General features: G+C 46.1%; 1 protein-coding gene across 3 annotated transcripts in view; it reads right to left on the bottom strand.

Annotated features, from left to right (window-relative positions):
- FAM135B (family with sequence similarity 135 member B) overlaps nt 1-22,435 on the bottom strand; it is a 124,317-nt gene that overhangs the window by 12,010 nt on the left and 89,872 nt on the right. For all 3 annotated transcript variants that reach the window (XM_077351441.1, XM_077351444.1, XM_077351443.1), the window contains exons 8-15: nt 15,557-15,710; nt 14,131-14,180; nt 11,675-11,830; nt 11,013-11,086; nt 9,308-9,462; nt 5,455-7,387; nt 3,526-3,692; nt 2,559-2,650 (exon numbers count right to left, since the gene is read on the bottom strand). In XM_077351441.1, coding sequence (XP_077207556.1) covers nt 2,559-2,650; nt 3,526-3,692; nt 5,455-7,387; nt 9,308-9,462; nt 11,013-11,086; nt 11,675-11,830; nt 14,131-14,180; nt 15,557-15,710 — 2,781 coding nt within the window. The remainder of the gene's footprint in view (nt 1-2,558; nt 2,651-3,525; nt 3,693-5,454; nt 7,388-9,307; nt 9,463-11,012; nt 11,087-11,674; nt 11,831-14,130; nt 14,181-15,556; nt 15,711-22,435) is intronic.

Genomic DNA, 22,435 nt, shown 5'->3' with positions numbered 1-22,435 from the left:
GAACCCGTTATTGTGGATGTCGTGCTTGTCAGAAAATACCAGTTTGTGGGATTTGTGTTCCTGCAAACTCCATTGAGAAACAGTTCAAGGGAGCGAGTCCGGATATCATTTAAAGCAGTGGTCCCCAACCTGCGGGCTGCGGCCCGGCACAGGCCATGGCGCCAGGCCGCAGCTCCCCCTGCCCCCCCCCGCTGTAAAAAACTTCCCAGGCCACAAGCTTGCAGCCCGGGAAGCTTCTTACTGTGGGAGGGCGGGAAGAGGGAATCAGGGCTGCGCCACGCACTGCGCATGCGCGGCCGAAATCGCACATGTGCGGCACTTTTGCGCATGCGCGCATGCGCGCATGCGTGCATGCGTGAAAGTGCCGTGCATGCGCGATTTGGGCCGCACATGCGCGATGCATGGGCGGGGCAGTTGCCCTGCCAGTCCCCAGCCTCAGAAAGGTTGGGGACCACTGATTTAAAGGATATTCATGATCACATCCCATCAGGAATTCATTGCAGTAAATAGAATTTACACAAAGCTGTCAAGTCACAGGTATTCTCTCCTTTAGACCATAGAGGCCCTACACACTTTTAACTCCTACACACTCTTGGCCTATTGCTAATCTGTCCATTCCACGAACTCTGTTCTGTGCTTCCAAAGTCTGGCAGTTGCCAAACCAGAAATTTTGGAATCAGAGTCCTATTTTTGTATTATTTTAGCAAATTCGGGCCAGCTATTTCCACGTATTGGACAGCTGCAATCAACATATATTACTGATGAATGTTGACCATAATAAAGCTACCGCATAATGGCATGGCTGCAACAAAATGTCATATTGCATTGGATCGCTAATTGCTACTTAACGAGGGCCAGAAATGCACTTGCACAACTTGTTAGCTCGGTATGATGTTGATGTTTGGGATAGAAAGAAAAAGAGGAAAGGAACAAATTTAAAAGAATCAGGGAGCCAAATGCTTCTCATTTGGAACTGTGTTCCCCTCCCTGCCATCATCAAATAGACTGTGAATCAAATTGAAAGCAAATGAGATGCCAGGGAAATAATCAACAAACGCTGGGACAGAAATTCGAGGAAAATATATCTAGTAATTAATGGGGGGTCTTTTTTGGGTGGCAAAATCCATCTTGTTAATTGCAGCTCTTTCAGCAGGAAAACACTGAGCATATCCAATTTGAAATACGGCCTTCCACTAAACTCGCTCGTAAACTAAATATAGGCTCCTGTTTGTTTTGTCTGCACAGATAATTAATGAATTCCTACAAAGTTTGGTATCTTACATCGCACATGTTACCTAGCCAGGAAAAATTCCACTCAATCACAAAGTATGTAGTGGAGCCCCGCTTTGTTTTGTTCTCTGTTGGATTATTATTTTAATGTGACCATACGCCCCGAGAATAGCCAGGTGGTCCCGGAATTCCCCCCATTGTCCCGCATCCCGGAACATAGTTAGAATGTCCCGCAGCATCCTGGCGTTTCCACAGCCCCGGCTGTGCTGTTCCTCCGGGGTTTCTTTTGCCCTGCCTGCCCCAGCCGTGCTCAGCCCAAAGCGCCCTCCAGCGCTGAGCTCAGTGCTGCCCACCATGCACATTCTTCCGTGCGTCTCTCTTGATTGGCTGCCGCTCGGACTCCGCCTTCTTTGTTTAGCGGGTCCAGAGAGCAGCAACATGTGGAGAGGAGGTGAGGCGACATGGGAGCCGGGCCTGTGCAACTGCGGGCGAGGCGGCGAGGAAGTAAATGCGGTCTTCGATCAGAAAAACGCAGAGAGGAAAACCATGGTCTTCTTTCTGCCTGCTTGCCTGCCTGCCTGCCCCGGTGAACCTCCCCGCTTCTCTGCAGAATCTTCCTTGGGTGTCTGTCCTCCTAATACCAACCCTGCTTAGCTAACCAGTCGGAGGGGGGGGGAGAGGGGAGGAAGGTGGGAGGCTCCTCCACAACTGTTGCCACTTCCGCCACCGCTGCTGCCCTGCTGCTGTCCGTCCATCCTCCTAATACCAACCCTGCTTAGCTTCCCAGTCAGAAGTGGAAGGGGGAAGGAGAGGGGGGCCGCCGCCGTGCCATGCTAAAAATAACAGATGTGGGGCAGTGAGGTGCTCCACCGCATGCAATTGTTTCAGGCTGTCATCGTTTTAAAAGGAGTGCAGATGACAGCCAGAAAGAGCTGCTCACCTGGAGCTCCTCCCTGCTGCTCAGCTGCTTTTACGGCTTTCACAAGCAGAATGAAAGGGATTAAAGGGACTCAGAGGAAAGGGATTAAAGAGACAAACCACCACAAACTGCCCTAACATTTCAGAGAGGTTCATGACTGGGAGACCCTTCATGAACTCCTGTTCCTGAGCCACAAATAGGGTGAAATTCATGAAGAATTTTGCTTCATGGTTTGGTTCCTACCCATCCATAGTCCTTGCTATATACAACCCGTCCCCTCCACTCACATACATCAATGACATCATGATTAATATTGAGCACATTTACCAATATATCTATAGTCAAGTTTCTGATTCAGTGTGGATTGTACGGAGTTAATAGGGGTCAGAGATGCAGAAGACTGAAATACCTGGTTCCGTTCGGACATCAGGAAATCAAGCTTTCCACCAGGAAGGCCCAATTCGATGAATGTTTTCACCAGCCGTAGATCAGCACTATTACCTTCAAAGACAACACACCATTGTCAAAGACACCAATTGCAAAAGAAAACATGTAATCTACCCACATGTCAACCTTTGGGTACTTGCAAATGTTGCCATGCTTTCTTCTTTTATTGAGAAGACACCACCCTGATCCATTTTGGGAAGGTGGTATACAAATTTAATAATTACCACTATTATCATGATTAATAATAACAACAACGATATTTTTTGTTACTTTTGTAAGATCATGCCACAGTACTGCCAATTCCCTGTTCCCCTTTTGAAAGCTGAGCCGCAAATCTCCCTGGGAATACATTTTGACACTTCTCCAGAAGATATACATGCACACTGTAGACCAGGGGTAGTCAACCTGTGGCCCTCCAGATGTTCATGAACTACAATTCCCATGAGCCCCTGCCAGCGAATGCTCAGAGGAATTGTAGTCCATGAACATCTGGAGGACCACAGGTTGACTACCCCTGCTGTAGACTATTTACTTTTGGGGGATAGCAGGTTACAACTCACAGGTGCAACTGATCTCTCTGGACTGGAGATCAGCTGGAATTCTGGGAGATCTCCATGTCCCACTTAGAGTTCAGAAAGCCTACTTATCAGTTTCTGTGAATATACAACATTTACTTAGAGATCAGGCCACCTGGGTGTTCTCAGCATCATTACTAATATCTCATTGACGTCCACATACCCTACCCAACTGGGCACCTTTCCCCAAATCACAGAATCATAGAGTTGGAAGGGGCCATACAGGCCATCTAGTCCAGCCCCCTGCTCAACACAAGATCACCCCAAAGCATCCTAAATGCTAACTCCTGACTCCCATTTGCAAACATTCCAAATTCGGAGAACCCAACCATTCCTCTCTCCCTCTGGCCTTACCATCCAGCCCATGGACACAGATAACTAGGTGAATCCCTTCTTCCAAATTCTCTTCCTCTTCCTCGGGTGGAAAATACGGGACATCGGAAGCTAGGGCAGGCAGATCACTGTACAGAAATCCTTCGATCTTCATTTCTTTTTTAAATTCTTCTTTGGCCTGATAAAAACTGGAGAATACACTAGTTAAGAGTTGGCCTGGAAACTGTACCGCACCTTTCACCATCTATATGAATAGGGGAGCAGGAGAGTTCTGGTAGCTATATCTAATAAAAATGGTAACATTCCTATTCATATTTTCCAATCTCAGTCTAAACCCCAACTCAGTTTTCTAACAGAAAGACAGCGTCTTCCCCCACGCTACACTCTACACAGCCTATTCCAAAGATACATTCAAGTGGGTAGCCATGTAGGTCTGGAAGCAGCACAACAAAACAAAATCAGAGTCCAGTGGCACGTTTAAGACCAACAAAGATTTATTTAAGATCAACAAAGATTTATTCAAGGTGTGAGCTTTCGAGTGGGGTTCTCCTCCTATATCCCCCTTCCTTCTATGGAGGGATAGCAGACAATGGCTTGGTTTGCTATCATGCTGTTAGACTTTAACAGTTTTAGAGGTTCTTATGTGTGTTTTATATAGTTTTATTGTTCACACTGCTGTAAGCCATCCTGAGATGACCGGCTCAGGAGGGGTGGACTATAAATACAAATATTAATCAATCAATCAATCAATTAATTATGGAGAGCCATTTTGGTGTAGTGGTTAGGAGTGCAGACTTCTAATCTGGCATGCCAGGCTTGATTCCCCACTCCCCCACATGCAGCCAGCTGGGTGACCTTGGGCTTGACATGGCATTGATAAAACTGTTCTGACCGAGCAGGAATATCTAGGCTCTCTCAGCCTCACCCACCCCACAGGGTGCCTGTTGTGGGGAGAGGAATGGGAAGGAGACTGTAAGCCGCTTTGAGCCTCCTTCGGGTAGGGAAAAGCGGCATATAAGAACCAACTCTTCTTCTTCTATTTAAAAAGCACACTTCAGAAGTGATGTTATCACACCAACAGCTGTGCTGGATATTCTGATATTTGAGGAAATCCCATGGCAAGGGCGGCCAAACTGTGACTCTCCAGATGTCCATGGACTACAGTTCCCATGAGCCCTTGCCACAGTTTAGCCACCCCTGCTCTATGGTAAAACGGTGTTTACTATACAGATTTTGCATAAATACCAGATCACCCTCCATCTCCAGCTATCCAATGACATCTTTTCCAGCATGTGCCAGAATTGATATCATCACGTCGGCAGCCTCTCTCCCCATGCATCAGGGGTCTGACCTGAATTCACCACTTCCCAGAGCCTCTCAGAGGTTGAGAGAGGCATGGCCCGCTTTTTTTTTGAGGCCTTGGGGAGAGCTGCATGGGGCCCATTGTGGCCCTTCTTCCAGCCTCCTCTGCTTCCACCCAAAACCTGCATGGCTCCCTACCTCCCCAACAGAAAAGGATATTAATTTGTAGTGGAGGAGAGGAATGGGAAGGCGACTGTAAGCCGCTTTGAGCCTCCTTTGGGTAGGGAAAAGCAGCATATAAGAACCAACTCTTCTTCTTCGTCTTCTAGGGTGCAGTATGGGTGATGTGCCCCAGAAATGTAACACAAGTTCAAAGTTGTATGACAAACACTGTCTTCCTTCAGTTCTGTCAATGTATCTCCACAACTGTCCATGTACCCTTTTTCGGATATAACATCAGAAGACTAGAGTTGAAGCCCTCTATGAAAGAGAGGACCAGGCCAAATGGCTCTCCTCCTCCTACCCCACCCACTGATAGACCCCATGGCCCTTGCATTCCTAAATCTCTGTTTAAAGAAATACGGAAGCCCAAACATGGAATTCTCACTACTTGTGTGCTTTGCCTCTTGGGTTCTAGAACTAATTTACCTGTGCATTCTTTCATTGGTTTCCTCCGCCGTATCTGTGGACCCATAGGAGATGACTCCGAAGGAGCCCACTGGTTGGTGGGTGATGGGAGAAGTCACCTGCTTGGAGGAAAACCCAGTCATGGGTGGAGAATCTTTCAGGACCGAAGAAAAGGGAAGACACGTGGCTGTGCAAGAAACGGACAAATTGACAACCTCAACAGCCTTCTTGCTCTCCAGTACCAACGCTTCTGGAACCACAGAGTAGCCATTGGCCAAAATCCTGAGCTCTGCTTTTTCTGGTTCTGTGCAGTATGATTCCATTCCAGACCTATTGTCCAGTTCAATTTCTTGAAAAGTAGGTGTTTCTGAATTGCACAGTGTCAAGTTGCCATGGGTAACAGAATTACCGCGGGAATCCTTTGGGGAGACTTCGTTGGAGACCTCTGTTGAGGAAGGGAGGGCAGAGCAAAAGTCGGGGGCGTGATCCTCAGAGCGGGAGAAAACCTCTCCATTTGCAGAATAGAGACTTGGGCTCTCGCATGAATTATTCCCCTCCCCATATTCGTTGAGATGAACGGGACTACCTAAATTTAATTTTAAAGTGCAAAGTTCTCTGGTGCCTTCCAATCTACAGGCCATCTTCGAAAAGCCTTTAGCATCTTTGGGTAAGTGAGAACAGCGGCCATTTTGTTTCAGATCAGTGGCAGTGGGCACATAGGACCCATCACATTCTCTGTCATCTTGACCACCAGAAAGACTTCCCATTAATGCCAAGCTGGCATATCGTATTTCCACATACGGTCCCTCTGCGAGATCTGAAACAGTTTTTGCAAGTTTGGATATATCCTTATCCTCGAGAGACTCCTCGGGGCTACTGATCTGAGGAGCAGAAATCGATTTGGTCAACTTGTTCGGTTCGACCTCCCTCTCTTCCTCCTCATACGGCAAGGAGCTAATTGAGGTGAGCGAGGCCTGTATGCCGCTGGGCAAACTCGCGTTGCTTTCCGTGTGTCCCCCTTCCAGAGAGTTCCGGTGGATCACGTGTCTTCGAACAAGATGGTGGAGGATCTCCCGGTCGCCGGGCAACTCTAAGGCCTTGCTCCGGGCATCAGACCAAGCTACCGAACTGGGCTCGCTTTCGATTCCTGAGTCAGAGATGAGCGACAAAGATCTCTTGATGGCCCCTGATGTCAAACTGAATTCTTCACATTCTGGCACTCCTCGCTCCTTCTGAAAAGAGTCGGTCTCTTCAACGTCTTCGGTTTGGCTCAAAGGGTCAAAATGGACACTTATGTCAAGTATATTCAAGGCTGGTGATTCGGCCTCTCCACCTGGATCGACGGCTTTCTCAAGGCTGTTCTGTTCGCTAAATGGGAGTTTATTGGAGGGGTGCGTGAATCCAGGATGCTTGGCTGTTTGGCTCAATTCAGTCGCCTCCAGCAGTGTGTGAGGGACACAAGGGCCACCATCGTAGAGGGCTGTCATGACTAGCACTGGTTCTTCTTCATGGACACCCCGACAAGCTGGGTTTCCATTCAAATATGTCTCCCCCATTGCGTGTTTATCATTTCCTGAAAACTCCCCGGGTGTCCGAAAACCTTCTGCGTTGTTTTTCAAGGGCTCTGATTGCAAACCAGATAGAATGTTGCTAATTGGGGATGAAAGGTGTTCAGGGGTGTGGACATCTCTATTTGTTTCATATACCTGAGTTGCGCTACAGTCCTCAAAACGCTCAGCTACGCTGGGATTGTCTTCCGTATAGCTGCAAGCATACACCGATTCCCTATTTATCCTGTCTGTATGGATGATGAATGAGGTATCTTGTGTGAAAACCTCTTTCGCTAGTTCGATGTTATCGTCCGAAGAGGGCATCTTGTTTTTATCTGCCAAGTCCACTTGCACATTGTCTACAGAAGAAACCGCATAGCTTGACCACACGTCCAAGCCCTGAACTGAAAAAGACAGTAGGGGGAAGATAAACACAAGCCTTTTAGCACTTTTGCATGGGGGGAAAATGCACACCTCATAGACTTCATTCTTCTTACAGAGGGCAGCTATTTCACAAGCATTTGTGGGCAGAAATGTACACACACACACACTCCCAACTCAAGAATGTTGTCATGAAAAAATAAACATTTTAGATACTATTCAATAGATGTGCGACTTGAGGAAGAGTTTCTAGCGAGGTATGAATTTGTGGTCAGGGATATCTTTCAATCGCTAGGGATTTTGTTGACTTGCAGGAGGGCATTTTGGGCTCAAGGAAGACAGGCAGACATTTCCGTTGGCTTAAAAAAGGCCACAGCTAAGAGTGTTGGCACAGCATGGGAAAGGGAGCCTGACGTGCAGTCAGAAGACCACAAGAACCCGGACCCCAGAAGCACCCTGGAACCCATCCAGATCCCCACTGGGAATACAGGTCTCCTTGCTGCTGGGATCCCGCCCACAGGAAGAGCCAGCGGCGCACTGGGGCCCACCCGGATCCTCCCCCGGGAACACGTGCCCCCTTGCTGCTGAATTTCCACCATCGGAAAGTGTCCACCTGGGGTGCCGAGAGCTGTTCCAACAGGCCTAGGGTGGAGGCTCAAATAGACCATCAAAAAGTGCTGTCCTCACTGCTGAAACAGAAAAAAAATCGGACCTCCAAGAATCTTGAACCCCGGCCCCCATCTCAAATTAGTCCGGGGCTATTGAAATTTATTAAAAAAATGATTTATGTTTATTTATTTAGATTTATATACCGCCCTCCCCGAAGGCTCATGTGTTAATATTTTGATTTTATTATGTGATTGATCATTTTTAAACCATTGGGTTACCCATCCTGAGCTATCTAGGAAGCGCGGGATACAAAAATATTGTTATTATTTTTATTATCTGTCTAAAATATTGTACAAGGTTGTCAGCCCTTTTGTTTTATAGATCCGATGAGAATATGCCACCTTCTCATGCTCTTTTCTTTACTTTGACAATACTGTCTATTGAACGTACGGAGTTAAAAATGAGAAAGTATAAACAAATCAATCGGCACTTAGAAATCTGAGGTCTGTTACCCAGAAAAGCAGATATGTTCCTGCTTTAAGAGCAAAAGAAAAAGTCACAGATCTCTGCAGTACCCTGAATAGATACAACCGGAACAATAAAGCTGCATTATACTGAATCAGATTGTTTTTGGCCATCCAAAATGGTATTGTCCACTCAGATTGTCAGCAAGTCTCCAGGGTCTGAGGCAGAGGGGTTTCACATGACCTATAAGCCAAACCTCCAATTGTGCATGCCAGGGATTGAACCTTGGAACTTCTGCATGCAAAGCAAAGGCTCTTCCACTAAGTCACATCCATTCCCCTTAACATTTAGAAAGTTACTATTCACTGCAAACCATTTTCTGGAACACGTCTCCCTCCCAGAAATCCTGATCTTGAATTGCTTGTGAGTACAGACCAGGGCCCATTATGCACGGCCGCCGAAATGGCGATTTCGGGTCACATGGAAAACGCGGAGGGGGAAGAAGCGAAGCAAACTGCTTATGTACGGGATGGGACGCAACGGCGGCAAAACCCAGAGTAACCGATTATGCACACAGCGACCCCGGCACCGCTTCTGGTTGCGCCCCGGTCACCCAGAAGCTGCGTTTTCTTCCGCGTTTCGCAAACGCGGCTTTTTCGGTGGCATGCACTGAATCTGCGGCCGGTTGCAGCCGGCACCGTGCGTTATTGGTGATTTTAGTCGCCGCCATTCCACCCCAAATGCGCGCTATCCCCCCCCCCCCGGTGCATAATAGGCCAAAGCGGTACATTCATCTCATTCATGCAAGTGAATTAGCCCAAAAATCAGGGTGGGGGAAGGAGAAGAAGAAAGGGGTCGTTGTGACGCACCTTTGTAAGGCAAATCTACGTATCTATCTTCAAAAATGATTGGCAGCGTGCTCCAGTCTCCGTCGATGTCGAGGCACTCTACAGGTAAGGGGGGCATGCTGGTGAGGTACCCGGAATTGCGGACGTCTGAACAAAGCTGGCTGTGGTGCTGGACACTGTTGCAAAAGGAAGGAGAGAAAGCAAATGCAAATGTTCAGGGCTACTTTGCTATTGCTTGGAATGCTATGGACAAATTGTTCGTTCGTTCGCTTTTCTTCACTTTGGGCTCCCTGTTATATAGAAAAAGGATTTCAAGGAAATGCAGGAAATCTAGTAATATATGGAGAAAGAAGCACATTGGGTTTGGTTGGATCTCACCACTCTACTAAGCTAAGTTTGAAGTCTTCTTCTAGTCCAGGGGTAGTCAACCTGTGGTCCTCCAGATGTCCATAGACTACAATTCCCACATTGGAATGTCTGACTCCAAGGAATCCGTAAACCAACTCATAGGAATTGTAGTTCATGGACATCTGGAGGACCACAGGTTGACTACTCCTGCTCTAGTCTAATGATTCCCCCCAGAAGCCTTCAAGTTGTGGCCAACTTACAGTGACTGCATATGGTTTTCAGGGCAAGAGATGGTCCAAGGTGGTTTGCCATTTGCCTTTGAGTTTAAAGAGAGGGCCAGCTTGGTGTAGTGGTTAAGAGCAGCGGCTTCAGTCTAGTGAGCCAGGTTTGATTCCCCGCTCCTCCTCCACAGTCCACCATCTGGGTGACCTTGGGCTCGCCACAGCACTGATAAAGCTGTTCTAACCGAGCAATAATATCAGGGCTCTCTCAGCCTCACCTCCCTCACAGGGTGTCTGTTTTGGGGAGAGGGAAGGCAACTGTAAGCTGCTTTGAGAATCCTTCAGGTAAAAAAAATCCACATATAAGAATCAACTCTTCTTCTTCAGTAATCTCAGGGCTCTCTCATCCTCACCTCCTTCTCAAGGTATCTGTTGTGGGGAGAGGAGAGGGAAGGAGATTGGAAGATTCTTTGAGAAACCTTTGGGTAGGGAAAAGCAGGATATAAAAAACAACTCTTCTTCTACAATTATTTTGGTTGTAGTGGATGGAGAGGGGAGCCTAAAGTTAAAAGGGCTACGATCCATCCCACTCTTTATTTCTCAATCTATTCTATATTTTATGCCAACTTAACTCATTTAATTTATTTTTATTTATTATTTTGTTTTATTACTCCCCGCTCCCAGAAAGCTGGCTTTGCAAAACTACGCCCACAAAAACGAAAAGTTCGGCATCTACATTAAGACTGGATTCCTTTCCAGAGACGTTATGGACAGATGTAAATTTGCCAAGGAATTAGTTATGTCTCTGCTGTGGCAGCACCGTTGGGAGTAAGAGACAACGCATAGGCATGAAATCTGGGTGTGCATGCGCTCAAGCTATTGTGAATTCCGATGGACAATCATGATGGGATCCCTGACAATTGGCATATTTCCAAGCGTGTATTATGATACAATCTGAACCTGGAGGAGTTCAGAAATCTTTAAGCTACACCACCCTCATTAGAAATCATTAACAGTCTTTGAAATTCCACAAAGGAGGGGACCTCTATGCCAAAAACCCACTTGGTAGTGTCTTTTCTAAAAATAAAAAAATGGGGAATATCCAAAAGTATGTCTATGCAGAACAATGTAGATGAAATGCAGCAAAAGTTACTCACAGGCTTTCCTGAAAAGTCAACGCTGTCAGCTTTTCTTGCTCCGTATAAAAGAAAGCCTCTGAGAATCTTCTTACCTGGGAAGAAACACGTGAGTTACTCTTCTGATAATCTTGGTGGAAGTCTCTCCCCTGGATCTTCCTCTGGGATTTTACACCATGGGGTGTTGGTCAAGTCGCCAGGGCATGAGCCAGAGACGAACATGACAGTACTGCGAAAATCCGTCTTTTGACATTGTTGGAAATTTTGCCAAAAATTTGCCATTTCCTCTTCATTCAATTGGAATCAGTGGACTGCACCCTTATAACTAAGGTATAACCTTGGATACAAAACCTTTGCATTGGAATGTCTGACTCCAAGGAATCCCTAAACCAGCATAAAAGAAACTAGTAATGACTTTGGATGAATTTAGTATCCTAGGGTTGGATGTAGCCAACATTTCCATTGGTAAAAAAAAGGGAGAATAGGTTGCCTTTCAGCTACCGAATGGCCATACCTGGAATGATGGGAAGGGAACGGATGAAAGTATTATGGGATAGTAGCTTTAGTAAAAAAGGAAATTGGGTGAGATTGAGTTAACACATTGGCTGGATCCAACCCCTAAGAACATTGATTGCACCAGTTTCTTCAGTCAAGTATCATTGGGCATTGTTTTGTGGAGTTACCCTTAGAGTGTGGTGCTCCTGAACCAGATAGGCCGTGACGTCAGGATGCAGGGTTACCACCTCCAGAAACTGGGTCCAGAGAGCCGAAAGGTGAGAGCAAAGCCAGGTGAGATCTTTGCTGATCTGCTCTGCGATCTTCTCGGGATTGTTCAGCATCTAGAATGGCACAACATAAACATTGGCAAATGACGAACAAAAATAAAAGGGTGCTTCCCCCCCCCCCCCATGCTAATCCACAGATTTTCGATCCACTTCAGTGACAGTTTGCAGCTGGATCCTGCCATTTCATACAGTAAAATCTAGTAGATAAAATTTAGGAGATCTTCCTATTCGCCATTAAAAGTCAGAAAAAGATGGTTCCCTGTCTTCTTTTTGACATTTTGACATTTACCAAACTGCTTTAGGAAATATCACTGCACATTGGGTTTTCTCTTTTCTTTTTCTCTTTCGCAAATGTCTTAATTTTCCGTGTTTATCATACCATGTACACATTGTATGCTATTTTCATGCAAACAATGCAAAACCGGTGGACAGTTCTGGCCTTCATATTTCACAGTCAGAGTAGTTCAGCAGTGGAATAGGCTGCCTAAGGAGGTGGTGAGCTCCTCCTCACTGGCAGTCTTCAAGCAAAGGTTGGATACACACTTTTCTTGGATGCTTTAGGATGGTTAGGGCTGATCCTGTGTTGAGCAGGGGGCTGGACTAGATGGCCTGTATGGCCCCTTCCAACTCTATGATTCTATGATTCTATGATTCTTGCAAATTCCTCTGGTATGGGTGAGAAAAGCACTGAATGCCATTTTGCTTTCAGTAGGGAAAGGCCCTTGCTGGAGCCTGAACTGCTGGGACCGTAACGGAATAGTTCTGAAACTCAGCAGCATCCCTTAGCTGAAGAAGGACAGCATCAAAGCAGATTTTTGTTGTTGTTGAGAGAAGCAGTATATTGCTTCTTAGAAATGGCCCCATAACTCCACAGTGTGATTTGACACCTTATATTTATTTACAGCATAATCCTAAACCAGATTTATATCCTCCTAAAGCCATTCAAGTCAGGGAATATATAAGGCTGTAATTCAGATCTTGTCTTTATTTTTTGCTGTCATGACGCAACGGATTCATGGCCGGCCCGTGGGGTTTGCAAGCCAAGAGAAGTTCAGAGATGGTTTGCCATTGCCAGACTCAGAATCATATTGGCATGTTTGCCCATCCAAATACTAACCAGGGCTGATTCTGCTTAGCGTCTGAGATTTGAAGGAAGGAAGGAAGGAAGGAAGGAAGGAAGGAAGGAAGGAAGGAAGGAAGGAAGGAAGGAAGGAAGGAAGGAAGGAAGAGGGCTGGAGGGAGGGAGGGAGGGAGGGAGGACGGAGGACGGAGGAAGGAAGGAAGGAAGGAAGGAAGGAAGGAAGGAAGGAAGGAAGGAAGGAAGGAAGGAAGGAAGGAAGGAAGGAAATTGTCAACAACTGTTTCATTAATGAGGTCTACTAAGGTTGCAACCTTATACATACTTCTGAAAAAAAATCCCACTGGACTACATTGTATTTATTTCTAAGTAAACACGTCCTGGGTTGGCCTCTTGCATTTGGCCCTCTTGTCCATCGAATCTTTAGGTTTTCTGACTGCTAACCATAAAGTGTCCACTAGGTGGCGCTGCTCCCTCTGTAATGCAAAATGTCTCCCGGCCCATCCTTTCCTGTTTCTTCCCGTCTTTTTCAGCAGAGTGGACAGTTGTTTGTTTTGTTTTTTAAACATGGACTCAGAAAGGGACGAAGAGTAAAAAGACAGAACTCAAGAAGAACCCCTATTTCCTTCCTTCCTTCCTTCCTTCCTTCCCCCTGAGTCCGTCCGTCCTCCATGTTCAGAGACAGTATACCTCTGAAGTTAGAGATGATAAGGAACATCAACAAGGGTGAAATGGTGTTTTCGTTGTTAGATTCAGAGTTTTGCAAAAAGATCTGGGCAGCCACTTTTAGAAAGAAAATGCAGAAATAAGTATGTCCATACCAAAAAAAAAGAAATGCAAGCCATTTTGCATTTGGCCTGAACCAATTTGGGCTGAATCTAAAGCAGGGGTAGTCAAACTGCGGCCCTCCAGATGTCCATGGACTACAATTCCCAGGAGCCCCCTGCCCGCATTCGCGGGCAGGGGGCTCCTGGGAATTGTAGTCCATGGACATCTGGAGGGCCGCAGTTTGTCTACCCCTGATCTAAAGCACCTGAATCACCTGTCACTTTTTTGGATTCAGCCGAATCTGAAACGGTCCGAATTTTTTTTCTGCACCTGCCTCGCTTCCCAGACCAAGACTCTTACCTTTCTTTCTATACAAAGTTGTTTCTCTCTTCACAATAAAAAAAAATTCTTTGAAGCAGCCTGGTGCTGCGCCCTCTTTGCATATCTAAACTCTACCAACAGATTGTGCGTTCTAATTCAATAGGCATTTCACACGTCGAGTGAGTACCTGAACCTCAGCAGAGAGTTGGGACAGCGTGTCTTCCACAGCAAGATCCTCTAGGAGAAAGAAAGGGAGACTGATCACTGGAGAAGCACAGCTATTGTAGGAACGGAAGGAAACTGCTCTTGGATATGGAGGATTGAAGAAAAGACATCTCCCAATGAGGAAAGCAGGAAGTTTGCAATTATTTTAAAAATTGATTCAAATAGATGAAATGCTACTTCTTATGCAGTTTCTGAGGAACCCTGTGGCAGGGGTAGTCAACTGGTGGTCCTCCAGATGTCCATGGACTACAATTCCCATGAGCCCCTGCCAGCATACGCTGGCAGGGGCTCATGGGAATTGTAGTCCATGGACATCTGGAGGACCACAGGTTGACTACCCCTGTCCTATGGTATCTAGTAGTATTTTTGGGAGGCTGCCATAGGACAGATGGATATGAAAAGTGAGTTCGACAGGTTTTACTCCATACACGGTACTTCAGATTTAGCACTGAGACCCATTAAAATGCCAAAAATGCTGAGGTGGCAGCTAAGAGCAAAATAGATGTCATTAATATTTGAACAGTCTGCGCTCAGAGACAAACTACATGTTATGGGCAAGGACAACCTGCAGTCATGGATGCCATTTCAGATGAGAATTTAGCCACTTAGAACTTCTTGCCGCATTGAGGGACTCTGACTTCTTGACCATTCCCCTCATGCCTTTGAGAGCCAGTTGGCTGTCGTGGTTAAAAGTGGTGACCTCTAATCTGGAGAACCGGGTTTGATTCCCCACTCCTTCACATGCCGCCTGGTGGGTGATCTTGGGCCAGTCACAGCTCCCTCAGAACTTTCTCAGCCCCAGCAACCTCACAGGTTGTCTGTTGTGGGGAGAGGAAAAACAGGAGACTGTAAGCTGCTTTGAGATTCCGTCTTATAGAAGAAGAAGAAGAAGAAGAAGAAGAAGAAGAAGAAGAAGAAGAAGAAGAAGAATTGGTTCTTAATATACTGCTGTTCTCTACCCAAAGGAATCTCAAAGCGGCTTCCATTTGATTCAATTTAAATGTTGCTCCCTCTAGTGGTCTATTCAATATTACACTAGGCGCCCAACATATTTCCGTAAACATTTAAGGAGCGGGGAGGCATAAAGTGCACCAGGCGTAAAGTAATGCAACATAGACTCAAACTGCAGAGGCAACAACCTGAAGCAATAGCAACACACAAGCGACAAAAATGAGAATGCTGAGGAGCCCTGCAGGACTTAACAGCAGATTACACAAGACAATGCTGGGGAATCACAGCAGTACAAGGAGCTGGTTGGCAACATTTCCCAGCTCGTATGCCATTTCTTGGCACCTTCAGGGGGGCGTAGCAAAAGCAGGCCACACCAACCTTAATCGTCCAATCAGAGCTGCACAACACCATCCGGCAAGCAAGAACCACCCCCTTACCTAACTTAAGCTGGGGTAGACCAGGGATCTCCTTCATGATGATGCCGTAGTACATGCGGAGTCCTTCGTAAGCGTTCAGCAGGAGGAGGCAAAGGTCTTTATGCCACTTGTGTGCATGCTGCATGCAGTTTTCGGAGGGTACGTAGAAGCTCCCCTGGGTAAGGCAAAATCAAACAAAAGGGGGAGTCAATTAGACGATTCCTTTACAAGAGAGCAACGCTATGTTGAATGGAAGGGGTAGAAGTCTAGCCGCCCAAGATTGTTTAAAAAACAAACAAACTGGTAATACTACATAGCCTCAACTTTTTTATTGATTTGTATTGTACCAAGCTAACATGGCCATTCCTTTGGAATCATACTGCTTTAGGATGCTTAGGGCTAATCCTGCGTTGAGCAGGGGGTTGGACTAGATGGCCTCTATGGCCCCTTCCAACTCTATGATTCTATGATTCTATGATACCCATTGAACTTTTAACACTGCCTTATTCTAGGTCTAGAACAGAGGTAGCCAAAATGTGGCTCTCCAGTTCTTCATGGACTGCAATTACCATGAGCCGCTGCCAGCACCTTGGGCTAGTCACAGTTCTCTTAGCGATGTTCTAGCAGAGCAGTTCTCTCAGAGCTCCCTCAGCCCCACCTATCTCACAGGGGGTCTGTCGTGGGGAGAAGAAGGGAAAGGAATTGTGAACCAATTTGGGACTCCTTCGGGTAGAGAAAAGCAGGGTATTTAAAAAAGCTCTTCCTCTCTTCTTAAGCAAAGAAGGATTTAGCAACCACGAAGCTGTTTAGCATACGGCTTTAGGGTTGCCAGCTCTGGGTTGGGAAAGACCTGGAGACTTTATGAGTGGAGCCAGGTGGGGGAGGCAAGTGGGGGAACTCAGTGGACAATAATACTATGGAGTCCACACTCCAAATCAGCCATTTTTCCCCTAGGGAACTGATATCTTTAATTTGGAGATGAGCTATAAATCCAGAGGCTCTCCAGGCCCCACCTAAAGAGTGGCATCCATCTGCTTACATTGTGCAGTGGTAAGAGAAAGAGATCCGAGATTCAGTTCGTATCTGATCACAACAGTCAAAAACAGTATCTTTGCCTACCAATCATGTTTGATGTAAAGTTTTTTGCATTCCTTAGTTTGCGTATAATCCCAATTGTCAAAAACCATATCTTTGCCAACCAATCACGTTCAAGGTAAAGTTTCCAGCAAATCTCACTTTCATATCCTAATTTTTGTAAGCCACCCAGAGTACTTTGGCAGGAGGCCAAGGCAGACATGTAACGAGGGCATAAATAAATCAAATGTTCTCCTGTAATAACCAAACCCAATCACCATTCCTTCTCTAACCTATGTAAATAATTTCTCTTTCCCCAACTTAATCTTTCCCCTCTCATTCATTTCCCACCAGATTTCCCCTCTTTTAAAACTAATTTCCTTCAGCTTCATGTCACATTTCCTCAGAATTCTCCTCCAAATTAATTTCCCTTGAGCTTCATTCTCCTGGTACAAGACTAAGACCATTTCCGCATTGAGGAATACGTTCCTGGACAGCCTTCGAATGTTGGTAGCTTTTAGAGCCCCCTCCACATGACGTCACCTGCATCCCGAGACTGTCCAGTAGCTGGGTCAAGATGTGTGATAGTCTCAGCAGGTTTGTCCCACCGTTGCACCCACCATCCCCTCTCCATTTCCTGCTCTGAGTAATTTTTTTAAAATGGTGTGGTCCAAACCTACATTGTCAAAGGTGAAATAAAATCTTCTTTATAGTCCCCGCAATCTCTTTGGGATCAGTCAGGCAAAACACAACACTTCTTCTGTTTTCTAGAGTTGGGGAATGAGCTGGGAAAGAGACGGGGAGTGTGATTGGGCTGCCTTCTCCCAATCATACAGGGGATACCAGCCCTGTGCAGGCAAAGGATGGGTGATTTTTCAGGGAGTGTGATGTCACATCCTCCATGCTGCTCTCTGAATTTCCTGAAAGTCTATGATAATGATGATAGAGACTAGTTTCCCAGAGAGCTGGTGAGGATGTGATATCACTTCTGGGTGTAGATGGATGGATTTACCGCAAGGACCGGGGAAATTCCTACAGAGCATCGAGTTGTTACCCTTCCCCACATTTTTCTCTCAGTACTCAAATCATCAAGGGCAAAGTCTGAGGTTGGGAGTGGAGCTTGCCCATTTTTCAGTGGGCAAACAGGAGGCCTAGATACAAAATTGATATAAAATGGTGACCGAGGGCCCTGGTTTTGTGGGAATCCAAAACCAAGAACAGAAGCCATTTAATTCCTCTTAGTTGGCTCTCTTTTTCTCTCATATTTTTGGAAAGTTTAGCTTGGAAAGTCACCTTAAAATTCTCATTTGATGCTATTCGCTGCTGTGCGTCAAATAACTTTTGGGTTGCGTGTTGTGGTGGCAAGAATTAGCATAAATATTCCACTCTCCCCCTTGATTTTACTTCCCGGCTCCTGCGGGCATCTCTTGTATTATTCATGGTGCGTCTACTAGCCTTGAAGTATTTTCAAGGAAGACAATCAAATTTTATGAGCCACGGAACAGTTTACCATCACTTTGTAAGTCATTATACTTTTCTTTCTCCCAGAAAATGTGTCCGGAGAGTTTTGATAGTTAACTGGCTTCGACCTGGGCCAGGGCTTTTTCGGCCCTGATCCTGGCCTGGTGGAATATCTTCGTGTTGTGATCAGGGCCTTCCGGGACCTTCAACAGTTCCGGAGGCTCTGTAAGAAAGAGCTGTTCCACCAGGCCTATGGCTGAGGCCGAAGAGTAAGATCTTACAGATGCTGGCCTCCCCACCAGAAACCCTACCTGCCCATGGACAAAATCACCCAACACTGTCCTCCTGTTCCCTCAGAAAATGATTTTCAATTGAAGGGAAGCAGCTATTAAAGATAAGTTAGATTCTGTGAAGATAGGCAGGTTGTGAGTAGGTTGGGAGAAGGGTTGAGTCTTAACTTTTCAAGTCCTATGGGAGCATCGTATCTGCAGGACTGCCTTTCCCATTATGTCAAAACCTGCTTAGGACGCCTGGACCAAATCAAATCAACCTGGCCCCAGCCAGGTCCAGAGCATCTTGGCCTGGCGGAACACTAGAAATAGGATCAGGGCCCGGCAGGACGTGGTGCAGTTCCGCAATGCCTGTAAGACGGAGTTCTTCCACCAGGCCTATGTTTGAAGCCTCAGGATACGTCTGATTTCAGCTGTCTTCCCTGCCTGGCTCCATCGAATCAGCTCTATTCTATCCCAGATTTATTTATTTCCATTTACTTCATTGGTTGGCTCACATTTTATCTTCATAATAACAACAACCCTGCAAGGTGCATTAGGCTGTGTTACAGCCCACTGTGCAAGATGCCCTGGCAGAGTGGGGAATTAAAACCTGGATCTCTGAAATCCAAGGTTGCCAACTGTGAGTTGGATATTTGGAGGAGGAGCCTGGAGAAGTTGAGAGTGAGGTCACAGAGGCATAGAGAACTAATCTCTCTAGGCTGGAGACCATTTGTACTTCTGAGAGATCTTCTTAAGGTTGGCTACATTACTGAGATGCTAACACAACACACTAACCCAGCCTTTCTCAACATTTTTCACCACTGAGAGACCCCTGAAACATTCTTCAGGCTTTGAGAAACTCCCAGAAGCGACACAATCATGCAGAATAGGGCTGGGAAGCAGAGCTCTGAACACACCCACCCAGGGTCCTTCCCCTTCCCACCCCCTCCAGGCCAATCACTGGCCATTTGGCGAGGGAGGGCATGAAACAATGTGACCATGTATAGTTATATCACCCAATAAATGAATATTTTAAAAAATAAATTCAAAATTAATTAACTCTTACCCATTAGGGAAACCCTTCCAGGGCCATCAAGAAATCCCAAGGTTTGATCAAACCCTGGTTGAAAAATCCTTCTCTAACCACAATGTTATACTTTGTTCCATATCTGACCCATCCAGTTTGGGACAGGAGATTATCTGCAAGTACAGACATCATCTCCCTGGTAGGGGTCGGGAATCCCCCAAACTGGGTTCCTGTAGCCCATTCTCATTGGGAAGATTTTTTTTAACTGGTGGTTAAATGTGAAGATGCTACTTCCATGATTTATCAGTGAGTTTTCGACAATTCCTAGAACGACCTGCATCACATCCAAGTTTTCCTGAGAAAGGACACCATTACTCCCCCCAAACCCACTCTCATAGGGTTGACAGCTCTGGGTCTAATTGAATCTTGATTTAATTTTTTCATTTATATTCCATCCATCCCTTAGCAGCTCAGGGAAGTTTACATCAGAATTCAATGCAATTCAATACACTATTTTATTTCCCTTATGGCTAAGCCCGCTCTGTGCTTTTATAATTAAACTCTTACTTCAGAGATTTTATTGCATTTTACAATTTGTCTATCATATGCTGTTAAGGGCTATAACACAGGGGTTATAGCTCTACAGATGTCCATGGACTACAAATCCCATGAGCCCCTGCCAGCATGTGCACATTTTGGCCACCCCTGACACTTAATAAAGTCCTACGACTACTAAAATACAATATTTAAAATCCAAGTAATCAAGCATGTGCTATAAATACAAATCAAAGTTATAAAATTAAAATTGGTATAGTGGTTGGTGTAGAGCAGGGGTAGTCAAACTGCGGCCCTCCAGATGTCCATGGACTACAATTCCCAGGAGCCCCTGCCAGCGTTCGCTGGCAGGGGCTCCTGGGAATTGTAGTCCATGGACATCTGGAGGGCCGCAGTTTGACTACCCCTGGTGTAGAGGTTGCTTAGGGCTGATCCTGCGTTGAGCAGGGGGTTGGACTAGATGGCCTGTATGGCCCCTTCCAACTCTATGATTCTAGGTTAGGACTGCCGACTTCCAGTCTGGTGAGCCAAGTTTGATTCCTGCTTCTCCTCCACAGCTGCATGATCTTGGGCACGCTACAACACTGATAAAGCTGTTCTGGCCAAGCAGGAATCTCAGGGCTCTCTCAGCTCCACCTCCCTCACTGGGTGTCTGTTGTGGGGAGAGGAAAGGGAAGGCGAATGTAAGCTGCTTTGAGACTCCTTCGGGTAGAGAAAAGTGGCATATAAGAACTAACTCTTCTTCTTCTTCAGTGGCGGCCGGCGGAGGTGGACGGAGGCAGCAGAGCCATGGCAAAGACTGCCTTCACACCGCCTCAATTGTTGTGCGCATGCGCGCGCGCCACCCGCACAAACACATTTCCAGCACCCCACTGGCTCCTTCTGCAGTTGCCCAGCCTGCCTGCTGTTTACAAATCAGAGATGGACCCACTTTCATCTTATTGGGGGGGGGGGTTTAAAAAATATCTCTGTGTTAAGTAGTCCAGCCTCCTGTTGCTTCTTCCTTGGCCCCATGAATAAATTACTCTCGGAGATATACATCTGGCTGCCCACAGAACCTTGAAATTAAAACCCTGCAGAGATCAATGGCCCAGCTAGCTTTACCTGTTTCAAAGCTTGGCCTACGCTTGGCCTGGAAAAAGTGCTCAAATAAGCACGTCGAAAGGCAGGAGGGATAGACCTCAAAACCCACTTCCTTTTTTGAGAGCCAGCACAGTTTAGTCAAGAGCAGCAGACCCTCAAATGGAGATCTGGGCTGGCTCCCACTCCACCACATGCTGCTGACCTTGCGCTAGTCACAGTCATCTTAGGGCTGTTTTCACAGAACAGTTCTCTTGGAGCTCTCATATCCCCACCGACCCCACAGGGAGTCCGTTGTGGGAAGACGAAGGGAAAGGGGTTTGTAAGCCAATTTGGGACACCTTTGGATGCTGAAAAAGAGGGTACAAAACTCCGTTCCTCCTCTTCTTTAACAAACACATGAATGAGCATTGTGCAAAGCTGCGAGGGGGCAAGTTAAAAAGTATGGTCTTAACATTTAAATAATACTGTTCATAATCAAAAGATCTGTCTCTGGCACATCACTTGGCAAGAGTCAGGGAATTTGGACCTGTACAATCTGATGCTCCAGACACTTAATTTTTCCTCTGGCGGAGCAGGCGGGAGCTGTGAGCAAGGAAGCGTTGGCGTCTGTCGGAAGCAGCGGCAGGCCAGGTTTCCCGTGGGCCGAATCAAAGTGGGGAAATCAGCAAGACTGAATCCCATCTCCTTTGCAAATGAAGACAGCAGCAGGGGGCAGGTTTTTCTTCTTCTTATAATCAACTAGCAAGCCAATCAAGTCACTGGAGACGTCTCTGCTAGTATCAGAGGTGCTTTTGAATAACTCGTCCTCATTGTTTTAGTCCCCAAAACTCAACAATCCCCCATCTCATTTCTCCCTTGTGCGGATCCAACATGTGGTTCTGCACTTACTTTATCTTTGCACCATTTCTTTGTACAGAAATGTTTGTAACAACATTTGTGTGTTTTTTTTAGATTTTTAGACTGTCCCTTTCCAGCAATGGTCTCGGGGTGGCTAAGATCATCAAAATCAAATACAAATATTTCTAAAAATATTTTTAAAATTACAAATTGCTTTAGAATCCTGAAAAGGTGAGGCAGACCACACCATCACAACCCCCCCCCCCAACCTGTGTTGATAAATTGCAATCTGAAGGCTCAAATGCAGGTGGTAAGGTGCAGGTGGGGTGTGGGTGGCAGGTAACAGTGGATGAGCGATAGGGTGTACTGCACTATGCAAGGGGTTAGACTAGATGATCCAGAAAGCCCCTTCCAACTCTGTTATTCCATGATTCTATGACCACAGACCCTTCTCTGGCATCTCTAGGCAGCATATGAAGAAGAAGAAGAAGAAGAAGAAGAAGAAGAAGAAGAAGAAGAAGAAGAAGAAGAAGAAGAAGAGTTGGTTCTTATATGCCACATTTCTCTACCCAAAGGAGTACCCAAACTTTT

The sequence above is a fragment of the Paroedura picta genome, chromosome 9 (genome assembly GCF_049243985.1).
Source record: "Paroedura picta isolate Pp20150507F chromosome 9, Ppicta_v3.0, whole genome shotgun sequence".
NCBI lineage: Eukaryota > Metazoa > Chordata > Lepidosauria > Squamata > Gekkonidae > Paroedura > Paroedura picta.
The sequence above is the reverse complement of the archived record's forward strand: the minus strand, read 5'-3'. Positions and strand labels throughout refer to the sequence as shown.